This window comes from Lactuca virosa, chromosome 5 (assembly GCF_052849685.1).
Source record: "Lactuca virosa cultivar CGN04683 chromosome 5, Lactuca_virosa_CGN04683_v6, whole genome shotgun sequence".
NCBI classification, from domain to species: Eukaryota; Viridiplantae; Streptophyta; class Magnoliopsida; order Asterales; family Asteraceae; genus Lactuca; species Lactuca virosa.
This window is the reverse complement of record NC_136430.1, coordinates 299,367,584-299,382,511: the sequence shown is the minus strand read 5'-3', so window position 1 is coordinate 299,382,511 and position 14,928 is coordinate 299,367,584. Positions and strand designations below refer to the sequence as shown.

Sequence of the window (14,928 nt, the reverse complement as noted above, 5' to 3'; positions counted from 1 at the left end):
CTCACTAAGTTTTGTGGTTACAGTTATATTTATGGTTTCAGGTACTTCCGTTACTAAAGGGATTGGCCCGGCGTGATGGCACGACGTCCCCCCTCATGTTTCCGCATTTATGATTTATGTTCCTATGATGTTTTGGATCATTTGTATCATGGTTGTTTCTGAGACATATGATGTATGAAATTAATGATTTTAAAAATGAAAATTTTTATTAGTGTTTCGGGGCGTTACAAACCATCTAGACTATTAGTATTTTGGGACGTTACAAACCATCTAGACATACTCCAAGAAGTTGTAAGAATTGGATGAAATGGTGAAGACGATGGTGTTTAAAGGTTTGAATTTGAAGAAATACTTAGAAGACCACTTGAAGTAAAAAACACATAAATACGTAAAAAAAATACATATAGATATACATAAACAAGAAGTAAAATACTTAAAAAAAATACATTTATACATTTAAAATACATAAAAAATATGTAAAATCTATATAAAAAACTTGAAAAGAAAACGTAAACATGTAAAAATACATTTATATATTATATACAAGTTTTGAGAAAATTTGCAGAAATGTTTCATTATTTTGGGGAAATTAACGATTTTGCCACATTACCTGCTGAGCTGAACAGGTCAAAAAATGTTAAAATGAATAAATTTGTCGGTTTCTTTGAGTTTTCTATTTAAAAAAAATTGAGACTTAATCGTTACTTTTCCCTATTCTATTTTCAGGCAAAGTCAATATGGCTTTAAAAATCCTACATTGCTTTAATAATATTATTGATTAAGCTGGTATGGAAAATACAAGTCGTTTTTTTTAAATATGTTCATAAGAATAAATCGTTCACTTCTACGTGACTTCTCCATCTTCTTAAATGGGATCTTAATCTTTTGTGACATCTTCTTCTTTTTCAAGCTAGTGTCATAATCAAATCACAAACAAATTTTGGGACTTACATTCTTCCATTTCAATAGGGCAACCGAGAGAAACATCAATCTACTTTTGTTTAATTATTTTTTAATAATCCTACTATCATTCTAGAACTTTTTTTAAATGCAAATTGATACATTTTTTGGTTGTCATATCCGACCTCACATTCAAGACTTTATTATTAGACAAAATTGCAAAAATGGTCTCTGTGGTTGCAATTTTATGTGCATTTGGTCCAAAACAAAATGTTGGTGCACCATTGGTCCAAATTTTTGGACTTTCTATTGTTTTTGGTTCGACAAAACTGCAAATTTAGTCCTTGTGGTTTTCAAAAACCTTTGAATGGGGTCCAAAAAGTTTCCAACTTGCATCGAAAATCCAAAATCAAGGTTTTTCTGGGTTTTTGGTCCTTGATACACTTGAAAAGACGATTTTACCCTTTTCATTTTATTTTTCTATTTTCTTTATTTATTTTGGTATTTAAATAATTAAAAAAAAAACTAAAATCTCTCTCTCTCTCACACACACTCTCTCTCTCTCTCTCTCTCTCTCTATATATATATATATATATATATATATATATATATATACACCATCTCTTCCCCCCCTGGTTTGCATCTTACCATACAAATACTACCCCTCCTCCTTCTTCTTCATTCACGGCCAAGAAAATCCACCAGAGGTGGAGCCGTTTTTCCGACCACCAAGACAACAACAACCCAAACACCCCTTCCTTTGTATCTCCTAACCTACTCCGACCCCCTGTCACCTTCCCATTACCCTCCTACCACCACAGTTTTTGACCACCACCAAACTCTCCCCTCCTCCCTCGTCTTCCTCGTCGTGTGCTGCCAGACGCAAAGGGAACGAGGCAGCGGAGCTGCTATCGCTTGCCACCCGTCACCGAACACCACCTCGTTGCTGCCACTGCTGTGAACCATCGCCACCTCCGAATGTTGCTTCCGTCGACCCTCTCTGTCCAGCCACCACTCTGATTTGAAGGTGATTGCCTTCCCCCTCTTATTTGCTTCGTCCGATCGAGACAAGAGACTCACTGTGAATCTCCATTTTTGTTTAAGCAAACCTACAAGTCGATGTGGACTCAATCCTATTGATGAGATTGTTTCCAATCGATGTGGGTGCTTTGCGTTAGATTGCGTGTGTCTGTGTGTTTGGGTTTCAATTTCTGTCTATTGCTTGATTTTGGCTTTTGTTCATCAATTTGGGGATATCAAAGATGAAGTCCATGAGATTTGAGAAGACGGAGAGAGAGAGAGAGAGAGAGAGAGAGAGAGAGAGAGAGAGAGAGCGAGCGAGAGAGAGAGAGAGAGAGAGAACAGTGGATGGGGTGGGGATACTTTTTTTCTTTTTTCTTTATTTTTTAATTAAAACAGCATTTGAATAATTATAAAAAATACAAAAAAGAAAATAAAATGGCATAATCGTCTTTTTAAGTTTTTTTAGACCAAAAACTCAGAAAAACCTTGATTTTGGACATTACATGCAAGTTGGAAACTTTTTGGACCCTATCCAAAGGTTTTTGAAAACCACATAGACCAAATTTGCAGTTTTGTCTTTTGGTTCCTATACACTTAAAAAGACGATTATGCCCTTATAATTTTTATTTTTCATTTTCTTTAATTGTTGAAATACAAAAATAATTTAATTTATATTTTTTTAACTTACAAAAAAATAAAAAATGACCCACCCACCCTTTTTCTCTTCCGTCTATCTCAACAGAAACATACACACACACTCACTAGAAACGTCACCCCTAATGGATGCCAACCACCATCATTCGCCACCAACAACCACCATTCGCCGCCAACCACCACCATCTGTCGCCAACCACCTCCATTTTCATCACTTGTATCCCCATCTCTCAATCATTAAACCACTAAAAGTTCACCAGCGGCACACCATACCATCGTTCACCACCACTATTTGTCGTAATCCACCCCACCCATATCGTCCTTTCTCGCACTGCCTCGCCGGAAACCACTAAGAAAGCTGAAAACCACCATTAACAACTCCCTTTCTTGCTTAGATCTAAACCAAGTGATCATAAACATACTCAGTGCCCAAATTAGTGTAAGGGGTGCTCAAACCCAAAAATTAAACCCCACCCCCAACATCGTTTGTCACCACCATTCGCCGTCAACCACCTACATCCCCCAACATTCACCCTCACCTCTCTTTCCTTAACCTGATGACCCTCTACCACCAGTATTCGTCGAGCTCCACCATCTTCTCACCATTCACGAAGACTTGAGTTTGCATCCCATCCCAGTCTAAATCGAACAAATCAACAGTTTTAAAGAATAGATTGGCGGCGCTAGGTTGTCGGAAATCTTCGTCGATGACTATCCCTACCAGGTACCATCACATCCCTATGGAGAACCCTAACCAGACCTCGAACCGAAACCCTTATCCAAGGGTGGCGACGTTAGGGTTTTAGAAAATGAGAATGGTGGCGGCGGAAGGAGATTTACAGAAGCTGAAAAATGTGGTGGTGGCAGCAGAAAACCCTCATCACTGAAAGATGAAGAACGACGGCTGAAAACTCAAAAGCTTCCTCGAGCTCCACCATCTTCTACCACGACATCATATCCCATTTTTCTAACTTTCCATTACATATCTCGTTTTTCCGGAAAGGACACTAGGTCGTTTGGGTAAGTGACGGTGGCGGTGGAAGTCTAACAGGTGGTAGTGGTTCAATAACGATGGTGGTCCAGTCTTCAACACAATGAAGAGAGAGATAGATAGAGAGAGAGAGATTTAATGCCTTTAAGAGTGATGAAATTTTATTTTATATTTATTTTTTAATTATATAGTAAGAATACAATTAAAAGAAATCAAAAAAAAAATAATCAGTTAAGGGTATTTTTGTCATTTCAGATAGGTCATTGACCAAAACCGCACAAAAATGTCAACCATAAAGACCAAAAGCACACGAGGTATCCAAAATTGGACCACTGATGCACCACCAAACTTTTTTGGAATTTAATCGCAGAATTTTGACAAACACAGAGACCATTTTTGCAATTTTGTCTTATTATTACAATGTACTTTCATTTAAAGGTTTATTATAACGTTCTACTTTGATTTTGTATTAAAACAACATTTTCATATCCAACCCCTTATTCCAGAATTTTCAAATTCAAATGAATATGGTAAAATGCAAATCAACAGGACCAAATTTTTATACTGTCAAATAAAAGATTCAAATAGAACAAAGTTGGCCGGTACATAAATATTATAAGGGATTAAATAAACATAAAAATATGATTTTCAAAGCATTTATATATAATAGGTCGGCATTTTTTAGAATTCACATATAATATAATTGGTTGGATCCAAAAAAGTGTTACCGGTTCACGTAGGTTTACCAGTCACAGTCAAAAAGCATAAACATAAAACTAACTAGTCTTAATAGTCACAAAAATAATATCATTGTTTTTATGAGCATTTTGATCTATTATGTTTTTTTTTCCATAACTTTCCTAAAAATTTACGTAAAATGTTAGGTTTTATAGTTATAATGAATCATTAATAGGTATTATACGGTGATTAAAAAATTACCCTTGCAATAGGAGCCTAGTAGTGAGGTGCGCATATACATATAGAAAGTCACGGATCCACATAGAAGATGCGTGTTTCCATTATTGACCTCTCACGTGGGTCTTCGAAGGGCTTACCAATATAGTGCAGTTTACAATTTTTTTACAGTGATTAAAAATGGTGAAAACCACTTTATTTTTTGTTAACCCAAAAAAAGTACATATTTACTATAATAAATCAAGATTCATTTTGTCGTATGTAATTTTCTCATTAGTTTTAACACTTATTTTTTAAATAAATAATATTCACTTGTCAATTTCTGATTTATTTTTCAAATTTTAAAATTAAAAAGCCACATAATATTTCTATTTATATATCCAATGTATTAAATATAGTGAATGAAATAATAAATTGTAATGGATATTTTCCTTCTTTTCTTACTCTAAATCTTAATCTAATTTTATTTTCGTCAAATAAAACTACCAAAATTAAATGCAGAGTAAATGCCGAATTAAATGTCAAACATTTTAAAATGTGATGAATGTCAAAATTTGATTTCGTAAAATTAAATGTAGCAAATGTCAAACAATCAAAGTTATGTTAAAATTAAATGACAAGATTGATTTCTCGAAATCTAAATTTGTAACATTAAATTCCAAAATTAATCTCGCCAAACTTTTTTTTAACGGAAGTAATATTAAAAAAATAAATAAATAAACAAATAAATAAATGTGTTTGTTGGCAACTGTGTATTTTTTTTTGCGACATAAACAATTGCATATTTGTATTATCCGTTGTTATTATTCCATACCTAATGTTCTTTATGATTATCATTGTTTGAATCTATTTTCAAATTCTATATAATATTTTCGTTATATGTCATTTATATTGGTATCAATATGCTTATTTTGTTTTTTTTTCTTAATAAATTCGTTTAAGTTACAAATATTTTCTATGCATAGTATAACTTACATCTTGTGTTTTTTTCTCGTTGCTTTCTAATTTCAGTAATAACAATCAAACACCTTCATCAAGTAAGTGTACATATGTTGTCGGTGACAATCAAAATTTCAACTCAAATATATCAATGTGGATATCAATATACAATTTTTGATTTGAATATCAAAAGTCCATTATCCTGCAACTAACTTTGAAGACAGACGGAAACATAAAAAAAAGTTATTTGAATAATAGAAGATTCAGTTATATGGCCACCAAACGGTATTATGCTATCTATCAAGTTAGTTATCGACTTTTATACATAGAATGATATTTGAAATAGTTTATGAATATATTGTTTACTTTTTTTGTTTGTTTATTCTAACATAAATATTACATATTTGTATTAAATTATGTTTTTATATCATAGGTAATGTGGGTCATGCTCAACAATATTTTGAAATTAATCTCGCCAAACTTTTTTTTTGAACGGTAATTATATTAAAATTAAAAATAAAAAAAAACAAACAAATAAATGTGTTTGTTGGCAATGTGTACCCATTATTATTATTTCATGACCTAATGTTAGTCATGATTATTATATCTTTGAATCTATTTCCAAATTTAATATAATATTTTCGTTATATGTCATTTACAATGATATAGATATGCTTATTTTGTCTTTTTTTTATTAATAAATATGTTAAGTTACAAATATTTTGTATGCATAGTATAACCTACCTCTTGTATTTTTTTCCTCAATGTTTTCTAATTTCAGTAATAACAGTCAAACACTTTCATCAAGCAAGTGTATATATGTTGCCGGTGACAATCAAAATGGCGATCCAAATATATCATGTGGATATCAACATACAAGTTTTCGATATACTTTTGATTTGAATATCAAAAGTCCATTATCCATCAACTCTAAAGATAGACAAAAACATATAAAATTTTATTTGGATAATAAAAAATCCAATGATATGCCCACCAAAGTAACTAGTTACTGACTTTTATACATAGCATGATATGTGAAATAATTTATGAATATATTGTTTATTTTCTTCTGTTTGTTTATTCTGACAGAAGTATTACATATTTGTATTAAATAATATTTTTTATGTTATAGATAATGTGGGTTGTGCTCAACAATGTTTCGAATCGACTTAACATTTCCAATGGTATGACTATATTTATCTACACATTCCTTTTCTTACTATATTTATTAGTTAATATATAATATATATCTCAAGTTTTATTTTTATTCCTATACTTTATAATTTTATTACTAACTGTCAATGGACACTATTATATATTGTCTGTGACATAAGATCCACAACTTCATGAGCAATGGCTCAAGATTATTCTATCAAATTATCATTCAAAAAACAAATTTTAAAAAGTTAAACTGAAAATATGTCTAATTTACCCCTTTTTGACTTAAAAATATTAATTTTAGACAGTGTGAGTAACCTTAACAAAAAGTTATCTAATATTAATATTGTATTTAAAGAAGTCTTTGAAAATTGTGATTCAGAACAATTCTTTAAAATATCTAAATAGTTTGTTTTAATAGTATAAACTGAATTACTTATCTATCATTCCGTTTGTATTTATTTCAAAATTTTACTTTAAAAAATATTTAATGTTTACACCTTAATATTTAACCTTTTTTTAATCAACTTATGCAATACACGAGTCTCATATCCAACAATATATGCACTTATATGATTATATCACAATGTCATAAAAGCAACTCATTTTTCCAAATTTTAGTGGGAGATCGAGTTTAAACCCATGAACCACATACGTTAGGTTAAAATGCCATACACATTGTAATATAACGTTCGGGGAGCACTAGACTTGAAATAAGGTTGATGCCAATTTTATTAAATGTCTCTTTTGGTCTTTTTCTTATTCTTTTTTCTGTGGTTTTCGATTTCTAGGATTATTATTCTCGTTGTTATAAGGCTCATAACCCAAGTCCTTTTTGTTCATATCAACATGGCTACTTTGAATTTTTTTTCTAAATTATACATTGTACTTTGAAAATTCTATCCATTTATAACATTGTACTTACAATATCTTTCATATTAGAACCTTATACTTTGAAAATCAAGTTTTACCTAATAAAGTAAGCATCACCCAACTCTACCACGTCCCCTCCCTCTTCCTCTTCCCCTTCCCCTTCCTCTAAATTCTCCCCTACCACCACCACCATAACCACCACCACCATCATCATCTCTTTCAAAACTAAACATGCTCATTCTGATATCATCTGCTTTTGTCACATGACCACTCCTATCTTCTAAATCAAATTGGTTTTGAAGTTGGCGTGCAAGATCCTCATCTTGATTAAAATTAGGGTTTTCTTGTCTTGATGAAGAACTCCCACCAGCTCTTTTTCTCTCCCATTCATCTAGAGTTAAAACAGAAGATTCCTCCTCCTCTTCCTTACCCCTCCCTCTTTGTTTCCACCCCCTAGAATGCCCTTCATTGCGGGTGGAATTACTCATTTTCTGGAGAAGCTTTTGTGCAGCAGCTTGGTTTTGTACAGGGGCAACTTCGGCAACTGGAAAATAGAAAGAATTCTGTCATTATTGAAAGTGAGCCAAATACAAAGTTTATTTCACTGCTAAAATTGTATAAGTTTAGTGTCCTAAATAATAAGAACACATTTGAAAGTATAATACAATATAAATGAAAGTACATTGCTATTTCTTGCTATTATATACACAATACCTTCTTTTGGTCTTGCTTCATTAGAAGGTTGGTTTTGTGTGGATTTCTCAGAAAGAGAACCAGATTTCACATTCTCATTCCCTTTTATACCCTTTTCAATAACAGTAGGTCCAGAAGCTTTAGATGTTTCCTTTAAGTTATCTGCAATTAAACAAACCAACATTCATCAGCTACAAAATAGCCCTTCAAAAGCTTTTAGTGAATGTGAAATAAAAGAAAGTTTTTTTTTTTTGATTTATTTATTTAAGAGAATATTAATTGTTTTATCTTTACCAGAAGGTCTAATTTGTTGATTGATGGGACGTGAAGGTACTCCAGCCTGCAACTTCTGAAAAGGTGGTGGGCCACCAGTGTCATCAGTATGTGACAACTTTAAGGTTGATCGGGTAAAGCCTGCATACTTTTGGTTCATCTCCCACTCTTCATATAATGATGGAACAATACCCCCAATAACAGTTATTGCCTTTGCATTCAAGCATAAAATACCACTATGCATTACAACTTTATTTTCCAATCGGATCTGTGAATCAGAAAATGAGAGTTTAATTAGCATCCCTAGCTTTTATGCTCAATATATGGGAATATGATTTATTAAGGTAATTAACTTTTCGGTTTGTTCACATCTAGGTAACTATCTTTTTTTTGTACACATCTAGGTAACAAATTTGTTGGAAATGTTCACATATGACCATTATGACCTGCTGTAGCAGGTTACATCCTAGATGTGAACACTTTTAACAAGTTCGTTACCTAGATGTGTACAAAAAAATAGTTACCCAAATATGAACAAAACGAAAAGTAACAGTAAATTACACGAATGGTCCCTGTGGTTTAGGGGAATTTGTGTTTTTGGTCCCTAACTTATTTTTTTAACTCAGATGGTCCCTACTGTTTATTTTTGTTTCGCATTTGGTCACTGTCTTACCTAAAAAGACTATTGTGCCCTTATTAATTTATTTTTTAATTAATTTTCTTATTTACGTATTTACTTTTTCTATATTTAAAAAAATTAATAGACCCCACATATATGTATCTCATCACCGTAAACCTGAAACCACATTTGAGAAATTTAATTTCGGTCTCATTAGTCACCATCCCATCTCTCATCCTCCTCAATTTCTATTTCTTTTCCATCTTTAGTGACATCGACGTCTTCACCATCATTTTTTTTTTGGTCCTTCAACTCTGGCGAACCAACACCATAACCCACAGTCTCTTCATTTTTAGTGGGTTGTGGTGTTGATTCGACGGAGTTGAAGGACCGAAAAAAGAAGGAATGATGAAGACGTCGATATCACTAAAGATGGAAAATAAATAAAAGTTGAGGAGGATGAGAGATGACATGGTGAGTAGATACAGATATGTGGTGTCTATTAATTTTTTTTTAAATATATAAAGAACAAATACATAAATAAGAAAATTAATTAAAACAATAAACTAATAAAGGCATAATAGACTTTTTAGGTAAGACAGAGACCAAACACGCAACAAAAATAAACAGTAGGGACCATCTGAGTTAAAAAAATAAGTTAGGGACCAAAAACACAAATTCCCCCACACCACAGGGATCATTCGTGTAATTTACTCTTACTTTTGGTTTTGTTCATATTTGGGTAACTATTTTTTTTGTACACATCTAGGTAACGAACTTGTTAAAAGTGTTCACATCTATGATGTAACCTGCTACAGCATGTCATAATGGTCATATGTGAACACCTCCAACAAGTTTATTACCTAGATGTGTACAAAAAAAAGATAGTTACCCAGATGTGAACAAGCCGAAAAGTTAATTACCTTAATAAGTCATATTCCCCTCAATATATTTATTAAGTTAGCTTCTACCTTTTATGTGATATCCTTTATCATTATATCTTTCTGATTTCTATATTTCTAACCTTCTATGATATACATACATGTTTTATTGATCATGTTTCATCTGAATGATTCAATATTTCTCAGTTCTCACTCTATCTTTATTCTTTCACTGATTCACTCTTCTTATAAGTTATGACAGATTGACTGTGTTATTGCTTGATCAAATTGATCACTTTTATAGTTTTATAAGCTATGAGTTGGAACCGTATGACAGTTTTTTCTTGTAAACCAGTAGGAACTAAGTAGTAAGTAGACCAATGAACGTGACGAAATTCCATAATCACTAAATGCCACCCATGATTTGATAGAAATAGATTTCAAGATATTCTAAATGCATTAGCTAGAAAATATCAACGAAGGGTTGTTTGTGTGTACCTTGGTGCCTGGAACAACGTTATCAGGAATCGAGGGAATATGAGTGAACTCTATAGCAGTAATTTCTGAATGTCCATCAATAAGCTTCAATTTCAATAGCCGTTTACCATTTGAACTCCCTGAACTTTCAGCTATAGTACTTTTACTTATATCCCTCGCAGAAGCTATCTACATAAAAGCACCAAGTATCCGCAATTACTTTACCAGTTCATATGTGCATTTCTTTCTAGTGAGCTACTGATCTTGTTGAAAACAAAGATCGAATTCCGAAAGACATTTAAGATAACAACAGAGCATATACTTACCTGGAGAACTTTAAGGCCATCTAAGAGAGTGCATTTTCGGAGGGTGGAAATGTCAGGCAAAGATTTCCCTCCGATTGCTCGTAAGTCCATGTTACAGAGCTCCGACTCAACAGAACGAACGGTGCTAGAGCTTCCATTAAACTTCGTTTCGATTAGCGACTTGATTTGATTGATTTCTCGAAAACACCATCCTCGGTTAATTAGGGTTTGAATCAAAACCTCCGAGGAGGACGAAGATGAAGAACTAGCCATCTCATTGAACGCCTTCCAGGTGTTCGATCTTTTGAATCATGTAAAAGTTCGAGTGCTGGGCCAATAATTGGGCTGCGGCCTGCTTCCGAATACCCCTATTACAAATTCACAAATTTGTGAAATACAATCATGATTTCTCGATTTACAAACAAACTCACCTTAATTACTAGTATTTTATCATCCAAATATACCATTTCAATTTTCAAATGTGATTTTTTTCATTCAAAAAATTAAAATATCCATATAAAATATATATCTTTCTGAATTGCATAATAACTAAAAAAATATTATATCTTATATTGATTAATCAATTTTTTAACAGGAAGAATCACTTTCATACCATATAATATTTTCTGTTAATGCATAAATACTTCCAAAATACAATTTTTAAAGTGCTTATTAGATTATTGTAATTTGTCGCCGGTAATAAGCAATTATAAATGTTTGAATAGGAAAAAATTAAAATTGGATATTGATTTAAATAAGCAGTTTTTATAAGTTACTTCTTATTAGATGTCATTTTACCCTTAATTTAATCTAAAGAATATATATATATATATATATATATATATATATATATATATATATATATATATATATATATATATATATATATCAACGAGCTGTTTTTCCCTTCATTACTCAAAAAACGACATATCATATTAAACCAATTTAATTTTGTCTATGCATGTAAAGATAAACTAAAATAAGAAACATTTGTTATATTGAGATATTTCAAAAGGTATTTGTTACCCTTCAATTTGGTTGAGTTTTAACTTTTAATCAACATTAACTCTTTTGTCATTAGTGACATACCAATAGTGGAACGCCCTTGGATTGGTCCAAAAGTTTTGGAACATTATTAAATTGACGGATTTGCCTTTTGATATTTTCTTTTTCTATTTTTTTATTTACTTCTAAAACTTTTTTAATTAAAAAAAAAACTAACCCCCCCTCTCTCTCTCTCTCTCTCTCTCTCTCTCTCTCTCTCTCTCTCTCTCTCTCTCTCTCTCTCTCTCTCTCTCTCTCTCTCTCTCTCTCTCCAGATAACTTGACCATCGCCGGAAAGCTTGAACACCATTGCCGGAAAAGATGAACGCAACCACCATCACCGGAAAAGACGAGCGCAATCACCACCACCGGAAAAGATGACCGTTTCAACCACCACAAGTCAACACCACCACCATCTACTAGAAAAACCTTCGATCCAAAAAGCATTGTTTTCTGGCGGCAAAGACAAACAAACCTTCGATTTTACGGCATAGACAGACAAACCTCCGATTTTCCGATGAAGACAAAAAAAAACCCTCAAAAACCTCCTTAAACATTGTCGATCTGAAAACGACCCCCCCTCTTTAGATCTAGCTCGTGGTCGTTGTCGGTTTTCAGACAAACAAACTCTTCCCTATGTCGAAACCATGAACGTTGTCGGTCTCTGGATCTGTTTGACGAAACGCCGCCTCTTCGCACACGCCAGAGCCGGATATGTCACCCTTTACCCAAACGATTTAAGATTTTCACTCCATAAACCCTCAGATCTGAAAAAATTCTCGTCGGAGCTCAGGTAATGGACAGATACGAAACCCTTCATTGGTGCTGAAAACCCACCGTCGGAGCCCTTCTTTGGCACTGAAAACCAACTGTCGCAGCCGCCAGTTATAGCAAACCCTAGCGCCGGCGCCTTTCATAACAAACCGTAAATTCGTTCTCCATCTCTCTCATATGTGCGAGGTGCTTTAGGGTTTGCAAACCCTGATTCCGTCTGTGTCTCTTCGTTTCACTCCTCCTCCGACGGCTGTGGCGGCTTCCGGTGGCGGTGGTTGCTATACTGCTGACGGATGATATCAATGTTAAGTGATGCACAGATAAAAGGGATGAGGGGTTATTACATTTTGTTTCTTATTTATTTTAATAAAAAAAATAATAAAATTAATAAAAGAGAACAAAAAAAGAAAGGGCAAAATCATCACTTTAAATATTTATCAAAAAAATTGGACCAAAACCGCAACAAAATGAAAGTTTTGGACCTCTGGTGCTAGTCCAAACATTTTTGGACCAAAGTGGCAATATTCGACATACCACAGGGACCATTTGTGCAGTTTAGTCTTATTAGAATATCAAAATATGCTCTACCAAAAGCAAACTATATTTGGTTTGACAAGCCTACAAATACGTCATTATTTTATTTTAGCATGATATTATCTTCTAGCAAGTCTCCACCTTCCAACATGTTTATGTCTGTCATATGTAATCTTATCTTTACTCTTGTTAGTTCCCCCATAATAGCTCTTTATAACGTCTTATTTTTTAGAATAATTTTTTTATTTTTAAACTAGCATAAACACTCATTTTTATATAGGTACATTCAAAGTAAAACCATTTGTACATATATTGAAAACCATAAATCACAGTCATAACGAAAATATCGTGGAATCTCAAATCATAAAATTGTTGATGTGTGTACAGTTATGCTTTCGCCTTCCCACGATCATCTGAAGTACCTGTAAAATGTTTAATCCATAACTGTAAGTCAAAGCTTAGTGAGTTCTCCAAAATAAGTCACACAACAATATAGATACAATACATGCACTTCATGGCCTTCAACATAAGGTTGGTCCGCCTCCTAAGCCTACAACACGCACTTTATATTAACCACTTAATGCTTAAGACCAAAACGTCCAAACTCAGATCTAACCTCCAAATAAGGTCTTAATCCATAAAGTTACCAACTTTACTCCTTTGCATATCTTAATGGGACCCAAAATCCGTTTTTTATCCATCTAAACCTATAATATGAACACAAACTTAAGCATGATTCATCAAAACCTATCAATATGACATTTTTATGCACCAACAACCTCAGAAATGCTAAGATCTAACATTCTAAGCTCCTGGGGTGGCTCATACTCACAATAATGACTCAGGGGACCATAATAAACCCAAAACAAGCCCTAGACTAGATCTAACACATAGAGTCATCGAGTTAGAAGCTTTATACCTCCTGGAACTTGATGAAGATGATTGGAGCTTGGATCCACAAGCTTCAAGCCCAACAATGCTTCTTACAATATCTCCTTCTTCTCCAAGACACACCAAAATCACACCAAGACTTGAAATTCACACAAGAGAGGCTAGGGTTTCAAATTTAGGGTTAAATGAGATGGAGGTTGAAGATAAGAGGGTTTGAAAATGAGCTAAGGCCTTTAAATAAGGTCCAAGACCCTAAATTAGGATTTGAACCTGACTTGAGTACGCCCAGTGTACTCCATGATGCATTCGTGATCACTTAGTCCAGTACGCCCCGCGTACACCTTTATACACCCAACGTACTAGACTAACCTATAATCCTCCTAACTTTCGAAGGCCATAACTTCTTCGTTCTAACTCTGATTTCGATGATCCTTATATCCACGGGAAGATAATGAGGAAATCTACAATCCTATCAACTCTCCTTTGCCTTAAAACCTTCCGAAGTTAAATCCAAAATTCATGAAATGCCTGCACGTTCTTTACTATTATACGCTTGGGCTCCAAAGCACAAACAAAACTCTCGGTACCCACATCCTACATTATCCACAACCAAAAGGGTCTAAGCCTCTCATTCTTCAAGGCCCGAAGCCTTATGATAATTGATATTCGGGTCACGGCCCCGAATTATGAAACGATTAGAAATAGGGTGTTACAAACACAATCCCCGCAAAGTACATATCAAACAAATCCGGACTATTTGGCCGCAACATAATGAATCCACCTTAAATTTCATGCATACAAGTTACAGAAAGATAAAATGTTTGAATTGATGATCACATACCTGCCATAGAATTAGGGAAAGAAGAGCTACGACTGGTTCTGGAGGTGGCGATGGTGTTTCTTTTGGTAAAACATAGAGTTCTAGTGGGCAATAATCTAGATCTAAAAGACCTCGATTGGGTGCATAGTTTTTCCCGATTCTTA

The 14,928-nt window shown here is 33.5% G+C and overlaps 1 protein-coding gene across 1 annotated transcript; it reads right to left on the bottom strand.

Annotated features, from left to right (window-relative positions):
* Positions 1 to 7,436: 7,436 nt before the first annotated feature.
* LOC145112865 (tudor domain protein (DUF1767)) lies at positions 7,437 to 11,002 on the bottom strand. The gene is made up of 5 exons (XM_079048984.1): positions 10,723 to 11,002; positions 10,418 to 10,585; positions 8,441 to 8,687; positions 8,168 to 8,308; positions 7,437 to 7,997 (listed from the first exon to the last, which is right to left on the bottom strand). Exons 1-5 carry the CDS (start codon positions 10,972 to 10,974, stop codon positions 7,567 to 7,569), a joined length of 1,239 nt encoding a protein of 412 aa, XP_078905110.1. The 5' UTR covers positions 10,975 to 11,002; the 3' UTR covers positions 7,437 to 7,566.
* Between the last annotated feature and the right edge of the window lie 3,926 nt (positions 11,003 to 14,928).